General features: G+C 29.7%; 1 protein-coding gene across 1 annotated transcript; it reads right to left on the bottom strand.

Annotated features, from left to right (window-relative positions):
* Window positions 1-755: 755 nt before the first annotated feature.
* LOC133039236 (uncharacterized) lies at window positions 756-4,972 on the bottom strand. The gene is made up of 9 exons (XM_061118080.1): window positions 4,867-4,972; window positions 4,057-4,302; window positions 3,690-3,785; window positions 3,531-3,599; window positions 2,085-2,747; window positions 1,747-1,869; window positions 1,381-1,519; window positions 1,035-1,227; window positions 756-830 (listed from the first exon to the last, which is right to left on the bottom strand). The coding sequence occupies exons 1-9, from the start codon at window positions 4,970-4,972 to the stop codon at window positions 756-758; spliced, it is 1,710 nt and encodes a 569-aa protein (XP_060974063.1).
* Window positions 4,973-26,826: the final 21,854 nt, after the last annotated feature.

The raw sequence follows: 26,826 nt of genomic DNA, 5'->3' as shown, positions 1-26,826 counted from the left end.
TATTTTTTCTAAGTGTGAAAAGCTTGAAGAAAAAAAAAGAGTTTAACTCATGTTTTATTTCATTTATCAAACCTCATTTCAGCCAAGAATTTAATGATTAAAATAAACATTTATTCCAATTAATAAACCACATAAGACAAAACATTAATGGGGCAAAAAGACCATTTTGCCCCTCCCCCATAAAATCACTAAAATCATACTAAAGGGGTATTTTTGGGACATTCTAAATTCCCGGCCATTCCCGACATTCCCAATGTCTAAAACCCGTCCCCAAAATACTAACATACTAAGTTGTGATTTCTACTGAGCCAAACGCCGCGTTCCAAAATACCGGACACCGGAAATGCGAAATATAAAAACTGCTGATGACATAATTATGCATATCTGAATTCCATAAATATCCATGATAAATTATTTAAATAGCTATAAATAATTTCCTGATTAACATAAATAACTGCTAATTTCCAAATTAACTAAGCGGGCTTTACAATTTCCTGAATATCTTTTTAATGAGGAATTAGGTAGAGGCATGCCATCTATTTCTTTCAAACTTCTTCCCATCTTTAACATTATTGTCTCAATCTCAAACAATGTGTAAGCTTCAACTTGTTGTTCAGTTAGCTATAGATTACTTATTCTGAATCTTTTCCTTTGCAATGAAGTTATGTCTTTTGACAATGCAGTATAATTTGATTTCCAAAGTTGACACGGATTAGAAACTTAGCAATGAAGGAGTATCGTGACAAATAGATGTCTTAATTCTGCTCCAGTTGCCATATTACAGCTTCAGTCAAGCAGTCCGTCCATTCTTTATCATCATCTAATAACCCCTAAGCATAGCATGCAGCTTTAAAAGTAGGATATGTCACTCCATTTATTGCTCGAATACTTTCATAGGAAGTGCATCCTTTGACGAAATTAAGCATCATTCTCATATAAAACCGTTCTCCCGATGAAGGATGTGCAAAGTAGATTCTTCCGATTGTTATGCCCCTTTTTCTTCTAGTCCATATTTTCTCTTTTGAATTCCAAACCCAACATGTAGGGAAATCAACATATGTTAGCTCTCGTGCATCTTCATGAATTTTGTTCGTCTCTAACCATTCAGTAAACGTTGTTTTTTCTATTCCAGGTTGGCGAAATACATCGTTTACACATTTAGTTTCATCAAATATCACTGTATGCTCTCCTGGTAAATGAAACAACAATCTTTCAACTGCTGGCTTTCTATAATGTATGTCAAATTGGAAAATTCTCCAGCAAGCTTCGGTTGCTGATATATATCTAAAATCCAAATATGTTTTGATTTCATCAATTTGTTTGGTAGTGTCAATAGATTACAATGTTCCAGTCATTCTATCAGATCCTTTATGAACATACTTGAAAAGGTATTTGATTGATCTTGAGTAATTGCAAATTTCAACATTAATATGTGCATCAAACTTTACAATCAAATTCCTATTGTAAGGAACTACATATCGATTATCTAGGAATACACCTTTCTTTTCGACATGAGTACCTATATTTAATTGGAAATATTAATATTAATATGTGCATCAAATTTCTTAATAAAATTACTATAGTTAGTGACTGACTATGCATAGATTATTTATAAATAGACATTTTTTTTTTCTATATGAATACCTGTATTTCGCCTTTTATAGACTAGAAACTCATCTGTATCAATTGTCGTTTGATTATTGATCTTTTTGGGAAAATATTTTGTGCATCTTCCTTACATCATACATGGGGAGTGAGGATTGAGCTTTCCACACGGTCCATGAATCATAAATTTGTTGATTGCATTATAACCATCTGGATCAATGTTTCTGTCTGGAATTTCTGCACTTATTTTATCAATATGGTTTGCTGAAGGATTTTTCATTGTCGAATGCAAGAAAAGCAATATGTGTGCATGGGGCAAGCCTCTTTTTTAGAACTCAATTGTGTATATACCTGGGAGAAAATAAAGAAAAAATTTATATTTAGAACTGATTCGTATGAATTAAGATTTTTTTTTTGAAAATATTTGTACAATAAATGAGTTGGATTTTCTATAAATGGGGTAAATGAGAACAACTTACATGCAATTATTTTTCCAAATAGTTGTTGGTTTTTCAAATCTTCCATTAGTTGAAATAACTTTATCTCAAAAACTCTGCATATAACATCCACTCTATTAGCATTATCTTTTTGACTAATTAAACTGAGCATGTCATTCATTTTTGGCCACTTTGGGTTGCAAGTGAAAGTAAGAAATAAATATGGGTATCCTGCCCATTTAGAAATGGCCATAGCATCTTGATAATTTTGTATTCTATATCGGGGTCCCCCACAGTGTGACGAAGGCAAAATAATTGCTTTTCCAACTTTTGAACAATCTGAATCACCTCTATGAACAACATCCATTAAACCAGAGTAAAGTTCTGATCTAAGTTGTCTTTGGTTATTTCGTATCCATCTAAACCTTTCTTCTTTAATTGCCATGTCACAATCTACTATATATTGTTGCAATAATCTACCAGCTTGAAGAAGAGTGTGCCCCTCATTTAGTCTTTGCTGCAACCTGAAGCAATAGTATTGTCTCATTGTCAACTTTTTTGTATCAGATTCGTTCTCAAGTTCACCTCTAAAAGGTATGCGAAGCCTATATTCATCTTCACCATAAAGGTGTTTCAATGGATATGTCATAGGCATAAAACTTGGATGTACATCTGTGATTCTTTGAAGTCCGTTAGTTCGGTGCTCTACAATAACATCCCATTCGCAGTTCTAAAACCAACTATCAACCCGGCTACTTCAGATTCTGTTGGCAAGTTGTATTGACGACCATCTTTTGTTCGAGTACTTAAAAGTCATAAACGAAACGTACATTCTAGTTGTTCTTTGAATCTATCCCTTGCCATTCTAAAGGATTTCACCAAATTATTATGTTGATCCAACATTTGAGATAATTTAGTGACAATATCATGTTCAATCTCAGTTGTTGTCTTGGTTTTTTAAATTGTGGCGATTCTATTTTCTGTATCATATATGTAGAGCTGAGCGAACTGTGGATTTTTTCCATGTTCTGGCAACAAAGAACCAATGTGGTGATAATTTTGACTGTTCATCCGAAATACATACAAACCTTGTGATTGATTGATTGAGTTATTGATTCGACCTCCCCTTGATGTAAACGCAAACATAGAGTTGTAAGCTCTAATAGTTTTTCTAAATTTAAACCCTTTTTGTCCTGAATCATGTCCGATGAGATATCTGAGCAAAGGAGGTGCTTCCTTGAATAATGGTATATGTACCTTTCCTTGCATACAACAAAATAAGAATTTGGGATGTGTGACCTCTCGGGTTCTATTTGTTCGTTCCTCATACCATAAAATAACACTACAATATTGACATGTATATGAAGGAGGTCCGAAAGTCCAAGGTGTTGTCTAATGAGCTGTCATTTGAGAAAATAATAATATTATATTAAATAAATTATTTAGTTGGCACCAACCAATATGGTTTTGAAAAAAATCTTACAATACCTTCTTTATCATTGAGTTGTATGGTCTGAAATTCCTCATTTGAGTCTTCATCATCAAAATCAGTAATAGCTATTATAATTAACACAATTGTTAGATAAATCTTCTTTTATATTATATTAAACTTATTGTATATGTAGTTTCATATAATAAAGGAGGTACCATTATTTGTGCTTGTAGCATCTAATGAAAAAGTTGTTGAATGATGCATATTTTGATTTGATGATGAGCATGTTCTTTTAACTTGTCCATGTTCATCTACATTATTTTATATAGTCAACAACTATAGAGTTAGTATTAAATGTGTAGTATTAAAGGATTTGAAAACTTTTTTTACGAAGTTCAGTAAAATTAATGGAAATGTACCTGTATAAATATGATTTTTTTCTTTTCTTTGATTGGTTATTTTTTTTTTGACGCGGTGATCCAAATCACACATGATTAACAAAGCAGCAATCCACAATCGGCGGCGGCACCTCCTCGAACCAGGATAGCTCATTGTCTAACCGAAGAGCATGTTTTGCCAAACCATGTGCTGCAGAATTTGCATTCGGAGCCACATGGGACAAAACTGCTCTCGGGAGTTTAGACAATAAAGCTATGACATCCTCAAATAGCACACCCAGCTCGTTGAAAAAAACCTTTCCTTTGTTTATAGCTGTGACTAGAGACAAAGAATCGGAAAAAACCTCTCTAATTTGGATTCCGCATGAAAGAGCCCAATTAAGTCCAAACAAAAGTGTCAAGGTCTCCGCTTGTATTACAGAGATACTTCCTGAAGACATAACAAACTAGAAAACACAACAATAAAAAACTATGAGTAGAAGTCAAAGAACTACCACAAGAGACGCAACCCCAAAAATGATAAAATCAACAATGCTAAGAAAGAATAAAGGAAAAAAACTAGCCAAAGGGATAACCCTTTGGCTAGTGAAAGAACACCATAAAACATAAAATAAACATTTTCTCCAAAAAAGAGGCAAAACATGTAAATCTTGATACATTTAAGCCTGATACAAGTGCACTCTAGAACTAGCCTACCAATGTTTAACTAATGAGTCTAAAAATACCTAACCACATTATATAATCACCACCAAGTACTGCTCAATCACTTAGCTAGAAACATATTTTAAAACTTGTTACGTCAGACCTAACCCTTTTAGCAATTAAGATATAAAAGACCCTACGTCATCTGAAACATGTAAAACCAGACCTAATACTATTCAAACATAAAACCGCCCCATGTATAACGTTTCGAAACCTGTTCAAAACACTATGCTATAAAATTTAAGGCTAATACAAATCGAATAAATTTCCTTAAAGATAAAGAATTATCTACCTTTGAGAGGCTTGCAAACTGCTGCCCTCACCCTTCTATCTTTTGAAAGGATAATAGCCCCTAAGCCAACTGAACTTGTATTATTCAGTACTGCTGCATCAACCATAAGTATTGTATGTCTCTGTTCTTCTTGAGGATCTCTATGTAGAACTTCTGACTTATTTCTATTTCTTTGATTGGTTATTTTGATTTATATGAAATGGTGTGTTATTGTTGCCATTTGTACTACAGGGACTGCAGGAGATTTTGACCTGCATCATGTTATAAAGATATATTAATTTATATATATATAGCATATTGAAATATCTCTAAAGTTGTCATTTTACTTATTTTATGTTTGAATAGATGTGAATATTTTTTGTGTGAACTAAAACGTACCGTTTGATTGAAGTGATTCAATGGGAGTTGTAACATTGTCCACCTTCATGCAATTTATGAAATACTTCACAATTTGAAGAATGAAGGTTATCCTATTATTTAAATCATGTGTGTATCTATTTTTGATCATTTGAATTTTCCTCATCAATCTTGCATGTTTGCATATGGTCTTCTGAATAACAGCCAAGTTGTCATTTTTTATATGACATTGGGCACTGGAGGTATATATCTTAACTTTTAATTTTTGAATCCTTACGTGCCGACCTAAAGATTAAAGTTGATTCTGCAATAAATAAATTTCTTGTGGAATATTTCTTGAATCACCAAAATCTTTGATCAATTCTGAAATCAATTCCATTTATTCTTTTCCTTCAAAAATAAAAAAAAAATCATTAAACACTATGGCAGTTCATATTATATTATTAAATATATGAAAGGAAAAAAATTCTAAAAAGTAAAATATATACACAATTTTTAAGAATATAAAAAAAGAAAATTGAAAAAAAAAACTTGTCTAATTTTGATTAGTTATGATGTCATTTTATCTAATGTTTTCATTATTAATTTTTATACTTCAAATAGCAAAATATGCTTTAACTCTTGAAAATATATATATATATACTATCCAAATTAATTTAAAATTTTAAAATATATTTACATAAAATTTTATATATTAATTTTATTTTATTTTTATTAATATTTATTGCTTTTATTATGTTGAACTGTTGATATAATAACTTAGTAAAAAAGTATATATTTTATAAAAAATAAAAACTAATAAAATAGAACTTAATTGTACTTTAAGTGAAAATAAATGTAACACCCTAACTACCTTAGGCGTATTACGTGATTTTTAAACGTACTGTGCAGCTCGTTGCTAATCAACGAGGTTTATGGAAAAACGTGATTAATTAAAATTTTGTTTTTTAATTAAACTTATAAAACATATTATAAAAGACTCGGGATCCCGATTGTAAAATCATTTACAAAAGTTTTCACTGTTTAACTATTACATCAAAATTAAAAGTCGTCTAACGACAGTTACAAAAATCTCAGCCTTGCTGTCCCGAGGATCGTACGCTCCAGGCCTAACCGCCCCGACATGTACAATCTCATAAGCTCGCTCACGGTCCATCAGCTACAGCCTTGCCTTTACCTACACATGAACATAAACTGTGAGTCGACAGACTCAGTAAGAAAAGCATAATAATATCATACATAATACTAACTGCCGTGTCCAACACGATACTGAGTCCCGCTACTGCCATGTCCAACATGGTACTGAGCCACTACTGCCATGTCCAATATGGTACTGAGTTTTGAACGTTCATAGGGACGGTACTATTGACAAGTATCCTCCTGATCGGTCGAACCGGTCATACTCCGGCTGCTGGTCATACTCCAGCCTGTACCGACGGGATAGGTCAATAGCACTGAACCACCAACCAAGTGTCAGCCTGATCGGTCGAACCGGTCATACTCCGGCTGCTGGTCATACTACGTGACAGGGTTGGATGGTTCGAAGCCTAAATACATAACTAATGTAATCTAGCAGGCTTCCTACATGCACGCTAAACATGTAATCTACATATGCATACTGTTATACTAATCTTACCTGGATTCCGATTTCAGGTGTGCCGGTCAACCCGACCGGAACCGAAGCCGAGTGGCGGACATCGGCTCCTAAACCATAAAAATCACAACGCTATAAGTGACACGCTAAATCACTTCCCGGGGACTAAAACTTGGAACTAAAAGTTTCCCTATCGATAAAAAGCATGGCAATACCCCTAAAAACCTAAAAACGAGGAAAACTAGGGTTCGGAAAAATTCCCCAACCGGTAGACCGGTTGCCCAACCGAATTCGGTTCGGGAATTATCGAACCCTCATCCGGAATTCCGGATGCACAACCGGAATTCCGGTTCCTCGCAGGCAGCCAACTAAAATTCTCATAACTCGACCAATTCAACCCCAATTGGTCCCAAACTTTCCAGACCTGTTCTAAACTATCCCTAGAACAAATCCAAGGCATCAAAACCACCCAGAAAACACATATACAAAAATCACCATTAAAGACCAAGCTTTGAGTTCCAAAACTCAAACTTGGTTAAACCCACTAACATGCATCCAAACCTAGTTAATTCTACTTAACTAAGCATGAATAAGCTTCTGAAAACACACAAGAACATCCAGCAATTTCACAGAAACAAAATGAACCATTTCTTTCAAAAATTCATAACTTTTTCACATAAAAACTAAAAGCTTTGAACAACCTAACTAACATGCTTTAACACAGCCCAATTTAACTTCAATTAGCATGCTTTAAACCACATAAATCAACAACAAAATCACAGCAGCAACATATACCAAAATCATGCATGCATTTCATCAATTTCACATAAAATTCAAGAAAACACAAAGGGAATTTACAAGAGATCAAACCTTGACTAGAATTACACAAGAATGAGTTGAAAATCACAAGCTTTGAGCAGAAAAATCCCAGCCCTAGCAGCCCAAGCATTGGCCGAAAAGAGGGAGAGAGAGAGAGCTTGGAGTGTTTTTTTGAAAATTTCTTAAATTTTGACTAAGTGTTGAATGTTTGAGAAAAGAAGAATATAAATCACATAACTCATTTTATTTCAGCCATTAATTAAACAATTAAGCATTTATTTTCCATTTCATAAAATCACAAAAGACAAAATACTAATGGGGCAAAAAGACCATTTTGCCCCTCCACCATAAAATCACATAAATCATACTAAAGGGGTATTTTTGGGAAATTCTAAATTCCCGGCCATTCCCGACATTCCCAATGTCTAAAACCCGTCCCCAAATTACTAACATACTAAGTTGTGATTTCTACTGAGCCAAACGCCGAGTTCCAAAATACCGGACACCGGAAATGCAAAATATAAAAACTACTGATGACATAATCATGCATTTCTGAATTCCATGAATAACAGTATCATAAATTATTTAAATAGCTATAAATAATTTCATAATTAAACATAAACAACTGCTAATTTCCAAATTAACTAAGCGGGCTTTACAATAAAAATTTGGAAATATTTTAAAAGCTTGTGTACACATTTAGATTTGTTGTGGCACTAAAGATATTGATGATATGCAATGGACATACAAATGATAAGATCACACTAAACAAAATAATATATCATATTAATTAATTCATGAATGTCTAATCTGTAGGTAATTTAATAAAAGAGTTATAAGAAGACCAAGAGCACGTCTATAGTTGAACCTCATAGTGTGAAACCAATGCTTTATACTAATTATACATTTTTTTTTATTAAACATCCATTTTATTTTTAAGAAACCATCATATATAACTCAACTATTTTATTTTATCTGTCAAATATTATAATGTGCGCAATTATTTAGTATCGGTAATAGTTACGATTTTATTGGGCAAATGTTCAAGAGAGAAAAAAAAAATAAAAATTTATTACCATTATAATAAATTAAGTTATATAACCATAAAGTTCACCATGAATTTCAATAGTAGTAAAATAACTTTTTTTTTATAGAGTAGTAAAGTTACTTTAAATAATAATAATAATGGGGGATTGTAGCCTCAAGTATAAAATATATATTTTTAAAAAAATTAAGAAAAATATTAAAAAATATATAAAATTCAATAAATATATGCAATTCTCAATTGTCAGAATTGTACAATATTTATGCAAATTTGGAATAATAACAGTATTACAACAATATATGTAAGTATTTTTTTTTTCATTACATGAGTTACATTCATACATGTATTACATTCTTTTTTTTTTTTTTTTGAAGCATGTATAAAGGTTTCACAAATAAATAGTGTTAGATATACTAACCTTTGTTGAATTGGGAGAATCTCGATGAATCAAGTAGTATTTGTCATGGAGATTATTAAAGCCGGGAGGAGTTTACTCTCTTGATCACTTGTACAAAATTCTACTAATTAAAATATAGTTGTATGAGATTTATATGTATACATATTGTTTGTGTCTTCAATTTGAATTTTTTTCATAAAAAATAGTACTAAAGAGTAATAATAACTTAAAAGAAAAATAGAAAATGAGTGTTAATGTACCTTCATAGAATTATAAGGGATGTCTTGAAGATTTACATATTCTCATTCATTAGCACATATTATCATGAAAAGAAAACAATAATTATTTTTTTTTTAAAAGAAATTTGTTTATAATATAGTAAAATTAATTACAATTAAAAGAAATTGTAATGTACTTACAGGTATTACTTCAAATGTGGGTGACCAAAAATAAAGTTAGTATTGTCCTTGAAATATGTGTATCCAAAACCAGTGTGATGTTTCTTTAAATGTAAAAGAAAGAATAATAAAATTGTTGTTCGATAAAATATTACCAGACAATAAAATGAATAAAAATTAATTAAGGGCAATGTTGTACATAGTAAACCAAATTAATAAGAATCTACAAAATCTACCAATTTCATAATTATATATTTTATATACACAATTAACTATTAGTATAGTCATTGTATGATTTATCAATACAATTTTTATTCTTATAAATCCCTTATATTATTAGCCTTATATATATAAAAATAAAATATTTGTGTATTTTTATATGTTTATCGTTCTAGTTTATAAGTATAAAACAAATAAAAAAAATCTATCCTATTATTAGTATTAGTTGTATTATTATTTATTAGTATAATTATTGGTTGGTTACTTAGTTATTTTTTATTTTTAGTAAACTTAAGGTTAATTAAATAAAAAAAATAAAATAAAAAACTAATAATAAAATTTTAAAAATTGGAAGAAGCAAGATTAAGAAATAAATTCAGGTTCGTACATGATTTTATTTGAAAGATCATGATATGTTTCAAAAGGCATTAGAGCTAGTCATATTTTTTCCATCCCCTTAGGAATTCCAAAAAATATAATAACAAAAAATAATGTAATAAATAAAATATATTAATAAAGAAACATTCAGTAGAAAATTTTTCTTAAAACAAAAATGAAAGAAATACATAATAACTTATTAATGTAAACTAAAAAAAACAAATCACTTATATTGTAATCGCTGTTATAAAATAATATAAAATAATATAAAATAATGTAAAGTAGATGAAAAGAAAGAAGAAGAAGATGAAGAGAGAAAGAGAAAGTGAATGAGAATTTCTGAGTTGTTTATTCCAATGGGGTGAACCCCTATTTATAGAAATACAAGAGTGAAATATTAAGAAACTAAGAAAACGAGAAACTAAGAAAAAGAGGAATGTTGATTACAATTAATGGTAATAAATAAAAGATTTGGACATCCACATACTTATTATTATTTATAACACTCCCCCTTAGATATCCATAATAACTGCCTTGCTAAAAATCTTGCTGAAAACTTGATTAAAGGAAAAAGATGTTGGGTTTTATGCCCTAAATAAAACTCATTTCAATATAATCAGATTTACTTATTAATAAAGATCAGAAATAACATTTTATGTTGCATGGTTCACATGATTTATTTCATGATTATATGTATATAATGTATGAATTCTTTTTTAAGTCCAGAACATATGAATTTGTTAAGATTATAGTGTTGTCAGCACAGTGGAATATAATCTTAATTATATGTTCAAAAGTTTATTCCCTGATTTGTCAGAACATTGGATTTAGACTGACATGGTATAATCAGCGATAGGTATTCTTACACCTTGGAAAAGTGTTATGTCCTTTCCAGGACATTGGCAAAGTTTACCAGTATCGGATGTATGGAGTATACATCGGAAGGGACCGATATTGAACTTTGATTAGATATATTAAAATTTACCGTAATATCTATTCAATTCAATATTACCTGTTGATCCTAGATCAAATGATCATAATCCTGATATGGTTAGGTTCAATCTCAAGAGTGTTATCCGTGTTCTTTGATTTGTTAGTTACGCCTACTTTTGGGTCAGGGTGATACGTACATTTTGGGAACACGGTAGTGCAATTGAGTGGGAGCGCTAACATAAATATGGAATCTATAGCTTCTATCTGGCGAATAGAAAGTAAAGGATGATTTCCTTCGAGCTTAACCAAACGAAAATAAATGGTGGAGATCTCATTTCACTTAACTGAAATATCATTTATACAGGGTTAAGTGTTTTAAGGATAAAATACATTGAAGGTGTAGCGATAACAGTAGTGCCTTTTCAGTGTAAATCATCTATATAGAGGATCATTGATGTAAAGACCGCTTAGTTTAATTTGAAAATTAGCAGTTAATTATGTTTAATTATGGAAAATTATTTATAGGTATTTAAATAATTATTATGCTGTTATTATTGAATTCTGAAATGCATTTTATGTCATATAGTGATTTTCATAAGTTTGCATTTCCGGTGCCCGGTAACATGGAACTCGGTGTTTGGCTCAGTAAAATCACAACTTAGTATGTTAGTATTGTGGGACTGTTTATTAGACATTGGGAATGTCGGGATTGGCCGGGAATTTAGAAATTTCCCAAAATACCCCTTTAGTGCTCTTTATGCTATTTTAGTGTGAAAGGGCAAAATGGTCATTTTGCCCCATTTATGTTTTGTCCTTTAGTGGACTTAGAGATTGGAATTTATGTGATTTATTAAGTTAATGTTGGCTGAAATAAAAAGGTTTATTTTGATTATTTTCTCATTTTCAATTTCCAAAGTTAGAAAAAAAATTAGAAAAAAAGTTAGAAAAGCTCTCTCTTTTTTCCTCTTGTTTTCGGCCCTCCTTGAGCAGCAAGGAAGTGGATTTTTTCTCTTGTGATTGAAGTGGTTTCCATCAAGTTTAGAGTGATTCTAGTAGAGGTAATTTTGTCTAGCTTCTCTTCTTTTATTTTCTTGAATTTTTGATGAAAAATGGAGTAATGCATGCTTAGTTTAGGTTATTGTTGTTGCTGTGATTTTGTTGTTGTTTGCACAGGTTTAAGCATGATTAATTGAGGTTAATTAAGCTGCTTGTGATGCATGATAGTTAGGTTGTTTAGAGTTGTGGAAATTTTAGCTCAAAACTATGTTTTTCAAAGAAATTGTTGAAATCTATTGCTGCACTTGTTGTTGATGCTTGCTGTAGTTTTTAGAAGTTTTATTATGCATGTTTAAGTAGGTTTGATCTGATTTGGATGCATGCTAGTTAGATTTAACCAAGTTTGAGTTTTGAACTCAAAGCTTGGAGCTTTAATGGTGATTTTTGATCATGTGATTTCTGGGTGGTTTTGTTGCTTAAGAAATGTTCTATGGGATGTTTAGAACAAGTCTGGAAGGTTTTGTTTGAATTGGTTTGGATTTGAGGGAGTTATGAATTTTTGAGTGGTTCCTGCGAGGAACCGGAATTCCGGATGTGCAACCGGAATTCCGGATGGGGTTCAGGAAAAACCAGAACCGGAACTCCGGTTGTGCAACCGGTCTGCCGGTTGGGAAATTTTCAGGAACCCTAGATTTCCTCGTTTTTATGTTATTTGGGGTATTGCCATGCTTTTTATCGATAGGGAAACTTTTAGTTCCTAGTTTAAGTCTCCGGGAAGTGATTTAGCGTATCACTTATAGTGTTGTAATTGTTATGGTTTAGGAACCTGTAAACCGCCGCGCAGTTCGTTCCAGTCAGGTTGACCGACACACCTGAATTCAGAATTGAGGTAAGATTAGTATAACAGTATGCATATATATTACATGTTTAGCGTGCATGTATGAAGCGTGTTAGATTACATTAGATATGTATGTTGGCTTCGAACCATCCGACTATGTCACATCAGTACAGGCTAGAGTATGACTAGCAACTGGAGTATGACCAGTGTACCGAGTATAGGCTGACACTGTATCACATCAGCACAGGCTAGAGTATGACTAGCAGCTGGAGTATGACCAGTGTGCCGAGTATAGGCTGATACTCGGGTTGGTGGTTCTGTACTATTTGACGTATCACATCGCATGTGCTAGAGTATGACTAGTACCGGAGTATGACCAAAGGTACTGAGTATAGGCTGATACTGTAACACATCGGTACAGGCTAGAGTATGACTAGCAGCTGGAGTATGACCAGTGTACCGAGTATAGGCTGTTACTTGTCAATAGTACCGTCTTATGAACGTTCAGGACTCAGTGTCGTGTGGGACACGGCAGTTAGGGTTATGGTCAGGGGTATGGGCGTCTGATCATAACTTGGGATTTATTTATGATATTTGATTATGCTTTTCTTACTGAGTTTGTCGACTCACAGTGCTATGTTTATGTGTAGGTAAGGGCAAGGCTAAGGCTGAAGGACCGTGAGAGCGAGCCGGTGAAGATTGTACATGTCGGGGCGGTTAGGCCTGGAGCGTACGATCCTCGGGACAGCAAGGCTATTTTTTGTAATTAGTTGCTAGGCGACAAGTATTTGTGTAATCAGTAAACTTTTATAAAGTGTTTTGTAATCGGGATCCCGAATATTTTTGTATAAATATTTTACAAGTTTAATTAAAAAGCAAAAATTTTAATTAATCACGATTTCCATAAACCTCGTTGATTAGCAACAAACTGCACAGTATGTTCAAAAATCACGTAATACGCCTATGCTAGTTAGGGTGTTACAATTGATCACATTAGGGTTATAACAATGGATAACTAATGACGTGTCTATATCATGGAACATATAGAGCGTTCTATATGACTGAGAGTGCAATTCCAAGTTCTAAGTGTGGATTCAATGAGGAATTAATAAGTTAGGGAATTTACTTGGTAAATTCGGTTCGACTTATTGGAAGCTCGGTTATATAGACCCATGGTCCCCATACTAGTTGAGATCATACTGCTTGTAAGACTCAGTTAATTGATTTTAATTAATCAATTATAATTCTAAAAGTTAGACTATGTCTACTTTATGAATTCTCACTTAGTAATGATGAAATCGTAAATAAAAGGGTTTCTAGGTTTAATTATTAATTAAGAGACTTTGTATGTCTAATTAATAATTATTTTAAATGAAAATATTATTTAATAATCTATCTTAGTTATTAAATAATTAGTTTTGGCATTTAAATGATTAGAATTGGAAAAATAGTATTTTTGGAGAAATAGAAATAAAATTGAGGAAACTGTAAAATCCAAGTGAGGCCCATTTCACCCTATGGCCGGCCACCTCTTTGTGTGTTTCCCAATTATTATTTTCAATTTTAATTGCCATGTAATTGCTAATCAAAGCCTAGCAATAATAGGAAAATGGTGGATCACACTAAATAAGGCAGTTAATCAATTACACAGTAAAAGAGGAAACTGCTTATTTGGAAAGTTGAGCTCTTCCCTTTCCTATATATAGCCGCCGCCTCTCTCTACTCTTGGGTGTCTTTGTATGCTTCAGATCACACAAATTCAAGAGAGAAAAGAGAGAGAAAATTTCGAAATCCTTGTGAGATGAGTAGTGCCCACACACATCAAGTGGTACCTCAATCATAGTATGTAAGACTATGGAAAATCAACATCAAAGAAGAAGAGAAGGAGATCCAGATTCAGATCTTGATTATGCTCTGCTACAAAAAGGAATCAAGGGCTAGAGATCTGAATGGAAGGAGTCATAATATTCCGCTGCACCCAATGTAAGGTTTTCTTAAACTCTTATGTGTTTATTTTCATTGTTTTAGAATTCATATTAGGATGTTAATAAAACATACTTGGTAGTAAATCTAGATCCTGGTAAAATAATTTCCAACAAAAGAGTATAGTGTAAACTAACTCCCCCTCATTTAGGCATTTGTGGAGATCTTCTAATCGACGAATTTCGATCTTGTCTGCCGTCTTTTTAAATGTTGACGTTGGTAATAACTTTGTGAATAAGTTTTCAAGATTGACACTTGATTGAATATGTTGAACACCAATATGCATTTTCTTGAAGTGTATAAAGAAGAATTTGATGAAATGTGTTCTAACTCTATCTCCTTCAATGTACCCTCCTTTTAGTTGAGTGATGCAAGCAGTATTATTCATGGAGAATTGCTTGGGTTGATACTTCTTTATTGAGTGCAATCTATATGTTTTCCGAATATGATACGTCAATGATCTCACTCACACACATTATCTACTTGCTTCATAAAATGCAAGTATGTTGACATGATTTATAGTTGCCTCGTTAAAAATCGTGTCAGAAAAACCCAGTGGGACAAAATCTCAGCTAGGGAAAAAGAGTACAATATATATTTCATATTCATAACTATTTGCAAGTTGCCTCGTTAAAAACCTTGCCAGGAAAACCCAGTGGGACAAAACCTGAACTAAGGGAAAAAGAGTGCAACATAAATATGTCTCCCCCTCATGCACATATGATCCATAATTCTTTTGGTGATAATAGATCTCATAAGATTATTTTTATCACTTTTAAAATATCACCATATACAATCTTTGATCATATATTTTCTATAACTCTTCCAGAGTATGTATGGACTTCTAAATTATAGATGAGGGGTTCGTGGAACATTAGTCTTTATCCAATTAATTGTATCATTCATGTGTGTACACAACTTTGTTCATACTAAAATTAAATTTCCAAGTAGATACGAACATAACACATTAATGGTACTATAAATTTTCATTTGTGACAATGATGGTACGCCAAGACCATATATTTGTTCCATCTTGTTGTATGACCTTAATTTCCATATCAAATGATCATGTATCTATAATTCTTGATACATATGAAGTACTTGAGGATTTCAATACTAATGAACAAACTTTATACGTACATTTAATATTTCTCGATATACAAAAGAAATAAAAGTTGTTCTTTAAAAACTCTTCAAGAGTCTATCACAATGTATAATTTACGAATTTATACTGCATAGGCAACCATACGTATTTTTCAAACAATAATTTACTTACATGTCTTTATTTCATACAAAGATCGTTGTCATATAGTGCGCGGAGTTTGAATTTATATCACTTAAGACATGTATTAAATTCTTCTAGAATTTTTAGATAATGCTTATTTCAAATTCTCACTATATTAGGAGCTCCAAATAAATAACCTTTTGTTGCAACATTTATGTGACACTTATAAATCCTCATAAAATATATTCTAGGCTATAATCAAATCATGATTATATTTTCTTAATATTTAAGCCTTACTTCAATCAATCTCATGTCTATGCAAACTTTGTACAACAATTCATTATGTACAAATTCATATATGGAAATTTTTCATTAGAAATATTTATTTGCACCCCCTACAGGTCTTACTTCACTTTATGCGAGTAAACTTGCCTGGACTGCGTCATAATATATTGGCCAAAAACAAAATGTATGTCGATGATTCTCGACAAATCTAATACCATGATCCTTGCTATCTCATGTTAGTTTATTGCATATGCAAACATTCAACTTCTGTTGTCGACAACAATTTCAATATATGATAATTTCCTCCCATATTGACATAACTTATAGAGATCTCTTTAAATTACATATTTTTCAAATATTTATCGTTTATAGGTACCTATATAGAATCACTTTAGGGATTCAATTATGATCAAATGTGTTATGTATAACTTCTCTTGGGAGTCTCTTCAAGTACCGTTTTCATCACGGTTATCATTTTAATCATCAATACTTTATAACATTAAGGTATCTCTATGAGTACCTCTAGATTTAACAACTTCAGGATAAATCAAATGAACATTTATTAATAATTTCTATATTTTTCATTTACGCTTCAGGCATTTTCAACTTATTCTAACTCAACTTTGAATAATATTGATTTGCAGTTGGTATATATCATTTTGAACTATACTGTTCTTATATACTTTGTGCAAGGATCATTTTTCAAAAATTATCATCGATCCCAATTGCTTCTCTCCCCCTGATCGACAGAATTTTTAAAAATTGTGATATCTAATAATATTAATATACCTGTAGGGATTTCAATATATCACAATGAATCAATATTTATTTAAACTCATATATACTATATGACATTGAACTTCAGGTTCAATAAACTTCAGTTTCAAGTTCATTTCTCATGAACTTAATTCATTTTTAAGAATGAGTCATACATGTATAATTAGAAATACATAAATTTACACATTTTGTAAATGCATGATCATATAATCTTATCACATCGATAAGAAACTATGCAATAAAAATCTAACAATGGCTCAAGATTGTTAAAGAAATATAATTTAAATATTTTTTATGTGCAAATATATGCACATTCTTCTTTTGAGCCTTATAAATTAACAATGAGAAGAATCTTCTGGTTCTTCAACAAAATTTAGTCAAATTCTTAGACAATTTATTGCATATGATTGATCATGTCAAAATAATTCAATTCATGAACTTCAGGTTCACTATAATTTGTATTTCAAGGAAACTTTCATAAGGTAATGTAAATTTATTACAACATAATCATTACAAGTTTCATTTTTATATACACGAATAATATAATTATATTATTCTCAAAAACATATACACTCTTCAGGAGTCACTATTATGTTTATCAAACTTTATATTTCTTCAGGAATCAATATCATCAATTCAATGATGTGTATAATTTAAAAGATACATGACAACTTCATCATGTTATTGTAATGGTCAAATAGATATAACCATAATATATCATTCATTTTTCCTGGTATCTTTTTAACAAGTCGTCTAATTATTAATAGACTATTCATTAGTCTAATTATCATGACTTGATATATTATATATTTAAATGTACAACCAGTACATATAATAAATTATTTCTTATTACTTTCATAACTAGATAAAAGTTATACATCTAGGTACATACAAATATATTTTACTACTCCAAGCATCAATTGTATGTAAGACTTCTTCAAGAAGCTTTTCAAATAATTATTTTGTGATTCTTTATCACTTTGATTATATTAGATCACCAATAAATATTAGTAAGTTATATATTCATTTCTGGGAATATGCAAACTGAATTAAATAGTAACTGCATATATACATATCTTGTACCAACAATAGTTTAAAACTATTGATTTCAAGAAATAATAAAATATGTATATATTAATTTGCTTCTGGCATTATCAATATATGTAAAATCTATATTCTTTGAAATAGATTTTCATGTCTTATTCATTCTCTTTGGGGAATGATATTTAAATATTCTAAATGTACAATAAATTTGTACAATTCACATTCTATTCAATAATCAAATATACTTTTATCTTGATTATAAGTGTGTCCGTACTACAGGTACGCGACTACTATTATTCAATTTCACACATGATATATAGATTTTATGCACTTTAATTGTGTGTGGTATCTCATCTTTTGGTTATTTTCACTTTCTTCTGGAACTATTTGAGTAGTAAATAATGTCATCGATTATTTAAAATCATTACATTCACTTCGGGGAATGACGTTGAACAAGCAGAATATTATTATAAATTTCTTAAAAATTTATTACTTGTTCATCCAAGAAATTATTCAGCAATTTCTTTTACGATATTTCAAATAATATATAAATGCAATTTTCGCATAGTCTCCAAGATGTATGCAAAATTTAATCTTTAATATATGTCAGATTCAATAATTTTCATGCAAGTAATAACAATGTATAATAACATGACTAATACAAACAATCTTTAAAATTAATTGACTTCAATTCGTATCATTCTCTGCAGGGAATGATGAACAATATATACATGCCTCATGTATTAAAATAACATTAGTCATGCTCATTGTTATTCTTATACTTTGATGTTTCAATGCAATTTTCTTAACATTCTTTTTTGGTATTCAAAACCCACTATAAAATTGCATCAATAATAATCATTTTTAATGATTCTTTAGTTGTATTCATATAAATACAGTCATTTTTTTCGACAAATATAAAACATTTACTTCAGGAAATATTTGTCAAAATCTATATCGATATTAGATTACTTTTCATTGTCCTCAAAGAATACAAGAACATATATATAAATATATATTCATCTCTTTCATTATGTATCCATCAACTATATAATCAATATTACGTTTGCATAATCTTCAGGATATATGCAAGATTTTATTGAGGACGCATAATCATCAGGATATATGCAATATTTAATCGAGGATGCATAATCTTCAGGATATATGTAATATTTTATTGAGGATGCATAATCTTTAGGATATATGCACTATTTTATCGAAGATACATAATCTTCTGGATATATGTATAATTTATATAGATTTTCTCTATCATATCATAGGCAGACATATATTGTAAATATTATGAATGATAAGAACATAATATATATATGATATCAATAATAAATATATACATACATATCTAATATATAGATATATAGATAAAAAAGAAAAAGGAAACCAAATGATTCTTGAAATTGTTTCAGCCAGATAAGTATATATATAAATATATATTTAGTGTATCGTGACTTTGAAACAATTCAAGAACTTTAACAAAATACTTACATTGGGGCTTCGGCAGAGACTCATGCTTGAAGCTTGGGCAGAGACTCGTGCTGATAACGTGTTATAAAGGGTAAATACTATTTTGGACCCTGTGTTTTGCAAAAGTTACAGATTGGACCCTGTGTTTTGTTAAATGACAAAATGGACCCTGTATTTTCTAAAATAGTAAAAATAAGACCCTGAGCTTAATTTTTAACAACTTTTTTTTAATATAACCAACTTGAAGACAATGCTTAATACGAATAGATACAAAAAAAATGTAAATAGTTTTGTCATAACACTTTTATATCGGATTATAATTAAACTTTATTTTGACAAAAAATCAATTCAGGGTCCTATTTGTACTATTTTAGAAAATACAGGGTCCATTTTGTCATTTAACAAAACACAGGGTCCAATTGGTAACTTTTGTAAAACAGAGGGTCCAAAATGGTATTTACCCTGTTATAAAATAATGTAAAGTAGATGAAAAGAAAGAAGAAGAAGATGAAGAGAGAAAAAGAAAGTGAATGAGAATTTCTGAGTTGTTTATTCCAATGGGGTGAACCCCTATTTATACAAATACAAGAGTGAAATATTAAGAAACTAAAAAAAAAGGAAACTAAGAAAAAAAAGAATGTTGATTACAATTAATGGTAATAAATAAAAGATTTGGACATCCACATAATTATTAATATGTATAACAATCATGATCATTATTATATATTGATATGGAGCATTTTTTGTTTAAATTTTCTTAAAGTTATATTACTCAACTTGTAAAAAACTATACCTTGTTTCATAAATAACCTTTAGCTATATGAGAATTTCCTTAAGCTTTACTCAATTTGGCAGGTTGATAGTATAAGTGATATTCCTCTTGTCTCGAGTGATCTAAAAAAACAAATGAGTGAGCAATAATAAAAACAATATATATTTCTTGAACAGTAAACTCAAATAAAAATAAAATTTGTTAAGGTAAATACTCATTAATTAAACTTTTCTATCAAAATAAAATAAATAAATATGAATGATATAAATAAAAAGCAAGAAGAAGATACTCACTCAAGGAACCTTGAAGCCATATCAAATTGAAAAAAAATTGAAACTAAGAGAGGTTAAGGAAGAGAGAAATGAGTAGCACAGAAATACAAAACATATACTAAGTGAATGATAGAGAGTGTAAAATCTATAACAATAAAATACCTCTCTAAATAAGCCTCCTTGCTATTTACCTTCAAAATTGCAGCGAAGTTTTCTTTCATGGTAATTATTCTACTACGTATTATTTATATATATATATAGAATGTGAATATATATGCATCAATTATTATAGAATACTGACTTTAATAAAAAGATTTGTATCAAGCGTTACGTATATACATAGTTATGTGTCTATATACACTATTTGTTTATATTTAAGATAATTGTAGAAGGATATGTATCAATTAATATATTAAAATTGATAATAGTTACTATATGTTTTTTTTTGACAAAGTGATTAAAATCACTCATGAATTTACGACGCCCACGTCTGCCACCGGCCCTGGAACCTCCTCGAACCAGGATAGCTCATCGTCTAACCGCAGAGCATGCTTTGCCAACCATGAGCCGCTAAAATCTTAGAGCGAGCCCCATGGGACAAAACTGCCCCCGGAAATTTAGACAATAAAGCTATAACATCTTCAAATAACGCTCCTAACTCAATAAAATACTAAAGGTGCACTTAAAAAAAAATCAAAAAACAGTATAAATCTTTAATTAGAAAACTATTCAAACTGAAGAGAATCAACCAACCACCAAGACTAGGCAACTAGATCTCCCTATAAAATACTAGATCTCCCTTTGGCTAGTAATATCTAAATTATAGCATTCTACTTCATAACCTTCAAAGGATCCCTATTCCTTACCTTTACCCTTTTTAAAATCAAACATAAATAAATTTTCCTTTTAATACCCATTATTCCTTAAATATTCAAAATATTATATACTAATTATTTCATTTTATCTCTTAAAAATATTACTTATTTATAGACTAAAACATTTCAAAATCCTTAATAAGTTAAATTATTTATTATTTTATTTATAGGGTAAAACATGATATCTATAATCTTTATTCAACCTAAATTAAACCAAAATTGTATTAATATCCTTAAAACTTAAGATTGCAGTTTTCACATTCAAAAGTACCATTTTCCTAATACCACTTCATCATACATTTAATTAATAATATTAAATTAATATTAATTAATCCAATTCAGTATTATGACATAATGCTTCCTTATTTATTATTTAAATAGATAACCTCCTAATTATTATATCATTCAAATTATTATAAAAACTATTCATATTAGTATCTTCCTATACAACTAATAAGGCAATAATCTCAATACTTCATTAGTATTTACTTCCCATTTATTTCAATATCTTCCCAAAAATAAAATAAAGTATTCTCAATTCACAATTAATGTCCCTACCTCCAATTTATTACAAAATCCCACATTTATAATTTATATACCAAAATTAATATTATGTTATCTATAATAAACTCATATTTATAATTTATATACCCAAAATTAATATTATGTTATCTATAGTAAACTAATAAGGCAATAATCTCATAATTATATACCATAATTGTTAGCTATTAAATTTTATAATACTTTTACGATTCATGATATCTTATAATTTTAACAAATTACCCTAAATAATTAGGGACCAGCCATAAATCATGCGCGAAAACTTTAAAAGGCACCAAAGCCATAAACCATGACGCAACTCATACATCAAATTTGTAATTCCATCTGATGTTTTTGAAATATCAATAATAAAGTGTAATTATATTCATAGTTATTGATATATATTACATTAAATTATTTCTTAAAAATATATGTAATAGATTCATTTTTATGTAATAGAATGTACTAATTAATATATCATTTATTATGATAACGTGAGAAGGTGAATAATTTTTGGAATTAAAAACTAATAAAATACATATTAATTGTGATTAGGTTATTAAATAAATTATAGATCATTTTATTATTATTGCGTAAGAAAAATTAGAAAAACCATAAATTTAGAAAGTTAGAATCCTAAAAGATTAGACTGCCACAATATCATTGTGCTTAACAACAAATTCTTTAAATTTAATAGAAACATATTTGATTAATTTTATTAAAAAAAATCGATGAATGATTTTTGTAATTTTAACTATGGTGTTAATTTATTTAATAATTTTCATTTTTAATTTCTATAGTTTAAATAGTAAAATATACTTATATTCAATATTCTATCATAATTTCTGTAAAAATATATATATATATACTAAGTTTTTAAAACAAATACATAAATATTCAAATTGCATAGGACAAATAACACACTTAAACATTTAATTAAAGTATTTCATCAAACCACACTTAAACACTACATAAATAAGAAAATAACAAAACTCTCATCACACCACAAACACTACATCAAAATAAAATAAAATTTAAAACAAAGGACTCCACAAGATGGATTGCAATAATACTAATTACACTATTTTTTCAATCGCTTCTGATTCATATTTTCATCATCACTAATCTTCAATTATTATATTTTTTCTATTTTTTTTTTTTGTAAGAGAAATGCTATGATGATAATCTTCATCAGAATCTTCTAAATCTTTTGCAGTAGTTATGTCTTTGAAATGTAACTCCTTTCAATTTTTATTCTCATTTTCTTCATTAGTATTATTATTTTTTTTCTGCACAAGAAAACCCATAATAAATTCATTTAATTTCATATTTTGCACACAAATTAAACTTTATAAAGGTCAACATTACCTTATTATCTTTTATTTTCTTCAACTCATTTTGCTCTTCTAATTTCTCATTTAGATTGAAAATCTTTGACACTGTAAAATTCTCATGTCCATATTTCAAATTATACGTATTCAACTTCAACTTGTAAACAAACTCTCTGCCACTAAGACTTTGAATTTCTGTTGGAACATCATTAGTTTTTTGTTTAAACAACTTGTTTGCTGCTGTGTCAAGTAAGTTCTCAGCTATATCATTAAATATCACCAAAGTTGTCTCTGCAGTCTTATCCTCAACTTTTATATGTAATTTGTACCTATATTAAAATATTTTTTTACACAGTAAATAAATCAATAATATAACTAATATCTTGGTGATGAAAAATTGGAATCATTTTCTTACTTCACAAGAGGATAGTCACACTTGTTGTTGCAAGTGGAACATTTATAAACACCATCTTCAAGTCCAAGTTTTCTAAAATATTTTTGGCAGGAGATATAGTTCCATCCAAATGTGTTGTCTATTTCTGTTATTTTTCCCCTCACAGTAAGAAAATATTCCTACAATTAAAGTTTTTTATTTATTAAAATTATAAAATATTTCAACAAAAAATACATGAGGAAGAGATGTGAAAATTATTTATATTATTAAATATCACCTTAAGTTGAGGACTCCAATCAGTCTTTAAGAGTTCTTCAATGCTCATCCTGTTAAGGAACATCTCTTCCTCAGGTGAAATCTTATTCACAGTCGACCTCTCTACGACTTCAACACCATTGGAGATGGTAGAAAATTTTTCTACTAATGATGCTACATAATCTGTTTTCAGATTTATGTTTATTTTGCTGGCAGTTGTCGTAGAGTAACTAACTTCACCTATTTAGAGTAAATCTAAGTTAGCAAAAAAAATATTATAATTTAAAATATTATATAGTGTGATATTTTAAAAAAAATTACCTCTAAAATTTTTAATAGTTGTTGAAGTTACAATCACAATCATAGGGCCATTATCCTTCTCGTATAATTTTGGTTCGAACATCTTCCCCAAATCTCCCCACAAAGTAATCTTCGATGTCACCGAACTATACATAAAAAATAAAAATAAATAAAGTATATAATCAAACATATACTACGAAATACATCATTAATTATTTTAAACTTACTAATTTTTTAGAATGGTGATATCTCTTTTTTTCCAGCCACCTCCAACAGTTTCAAAATCACCCACACCACGTAGACACCCAACAACATCTTAGAAAATATAACATTATTATATATTAGTGTATAAATATATTAAATTCAATTACTTCAATAACAAATTTTTAAAAAAAAATACCTGAGAGTATTTCATTATTATTAACACGCAAATCAATTAAATTTAGAGTATTAAATTGAAATCCATTAATTGGAATCTGAATCGTTTCTTCTTCTAACTTCATGAGAGAAGTTCCAACCACAAAAATAATCCTATACTCATTGAAAAGTGGTCTATATTCCCCTGTGCTTTTGACAACCTTTAAACCCTTGACACTATACAAGGAGCCTTCACTCAGTAGGTCCTTAAACCTAGGAACTAAAGTTTTTGTGATGGTGGCATGGATTAGATTTTCCTATAACAATAACATTATTCAGTAAGTATAATGTAATTGGCTGAAAAAATAAAAAGTTTGTAAAATTAATATTAAAATTACCTGCTCATCAATAAAAGTCAAGTTGAGGTGAATCAATTCTCCATTTTTCTTAGTGTTAAGAGATTCCCACATTCGACATACCCTAACCCTTATCATCCAACTCTCCGATTCATTGTTTAAGTCACTAAGAAAAGAATACTCCATGAAGCATACTATACACAATCCAAATAAGATTTGTTTTTTCTATTTTTGTAAAATATTTAGTTGGTATCAATTGGAGGACAATATAACAATCATTAAATAGTTGATAGTATGAAAAACTGTACATTTATAGTACTAATGAAAATAATTATTGGTAGAAAAATTAAGAAGGTATTTCAAAAGACATTGAAGACATTAATAATTATGATTTTATTTAATTTTTTTTTTCAGTTAATTATTATGAGTGCGTTCATTATTTTATTTTTATATATGTATGTTAATAATTTTATTTATATCTGTTATTACTTTGGCAGAAATGATCTTTTAGCCTATTCAAATAGATATATGTATGTAATTTAATTGTCATTAATGATTTGATTTGCATGTGAAACTTTTTATTGGCTTAATATATAGAAAAATATAGTTAAACACATATTAAATATTGAAAGAAAATCACGCTTTCTCAAAAAAAAAAATTGAAAAAATTATAGTAGTGTTATTGTGATTATGTGGAACCGTTGAATTCCATATTTACAATGAATAAATAATTAATAATACACCTAATTAATAAATATTAAAAACAATAAAATAAAAAATTGATTAAATTAAAATAAATGCTTTCATACCAGTGTTATTGTCATTATATGTGGAACCGTTAAATTCCATATTTACAATGAATAAATAATTAATATTACACCTAAACCAGTACACTCTAGAGGAGGGCTGTCTGAAGTGGAGGCCATTGTTGTGGCCATGTGACACTGGAGTCCCAAATCAAGATCGGAGGATGACTGTTGGGGAAGCATATAAAGACCATTCTTATGTTGGGTTTTATGCCCTAAATAAAACTCATTTCAATATAATCAGATTTACTTATTAATATAGATCAGAAATAACATTTAATGTTGCATGGTTCACATGATTTATTTCATGATTATATGTACATAATGTATAAATTCATCTGAAACCCTTTTCACATACTTGATCCTGTTTATTGTGCTGTCAACACATTGGAAAGTAAACATGACTATGTGAATAAAGTTTCCTAGATTTATCAGACACAGGGTTTTACTGATATGATAATCTACAACAAGAGTTTACTTGTATTTGGAGAAATACTATGTTCTTTCCAGAACATTGGTTAAAGTAAAGCTCAGGTTGGATGCATGGAGTATGCATCGGAAGTGACCGATATTGAACTTTGACTTAGATTTAATTAAACTTACCGTAAAATCTATTCAAGTCAGTATCGCCTAGTTGATCCTAGATCAAATGATCTTAATCCTGTTATGATTAGGCTCAATCTTGAAAGGCTATTTGTGTTCCTTGAATTGTTAGTTAAGCCTACCTTTTGGTCAGGGTGATACGTACTTTTTGGGAACACGGTAGTGCAATTGAGTGGGAGCGCTATCATAAACATGGAATCTATAGCTTCTATCTGGCGAATAGTAAGCAAAGGATGATCTCCTTCGAGCTTGACCAAACGAACATAAATGGTGGAGTACTCATTTCACATAAGCTGAAATATCATTTATACGGGGTCAAGTGTTTTAAG

This window comes from Cannabis sativa, chromosome 6 (genome assembly GCF_029168945.1).
Source record: "Cannabis sativa cultivar Pink pepper isolate KNU-18-1 chromosome 6, ASM2916894v1, whole genome shotgun sequence".
In the NCBI taxonomy this organism is placed as follows: Eukaryota; Viridiplantae; Streptophyta; class Magnoliopsida; order Rosales; family Cannabaceae; genus Cannabis; species Cannabis sativa.
The sequence above is the reverse complement of the archived record's forward strand: the minus strand, read 5'-3'. Positions and strand labels throughout refer to the sequence as shown.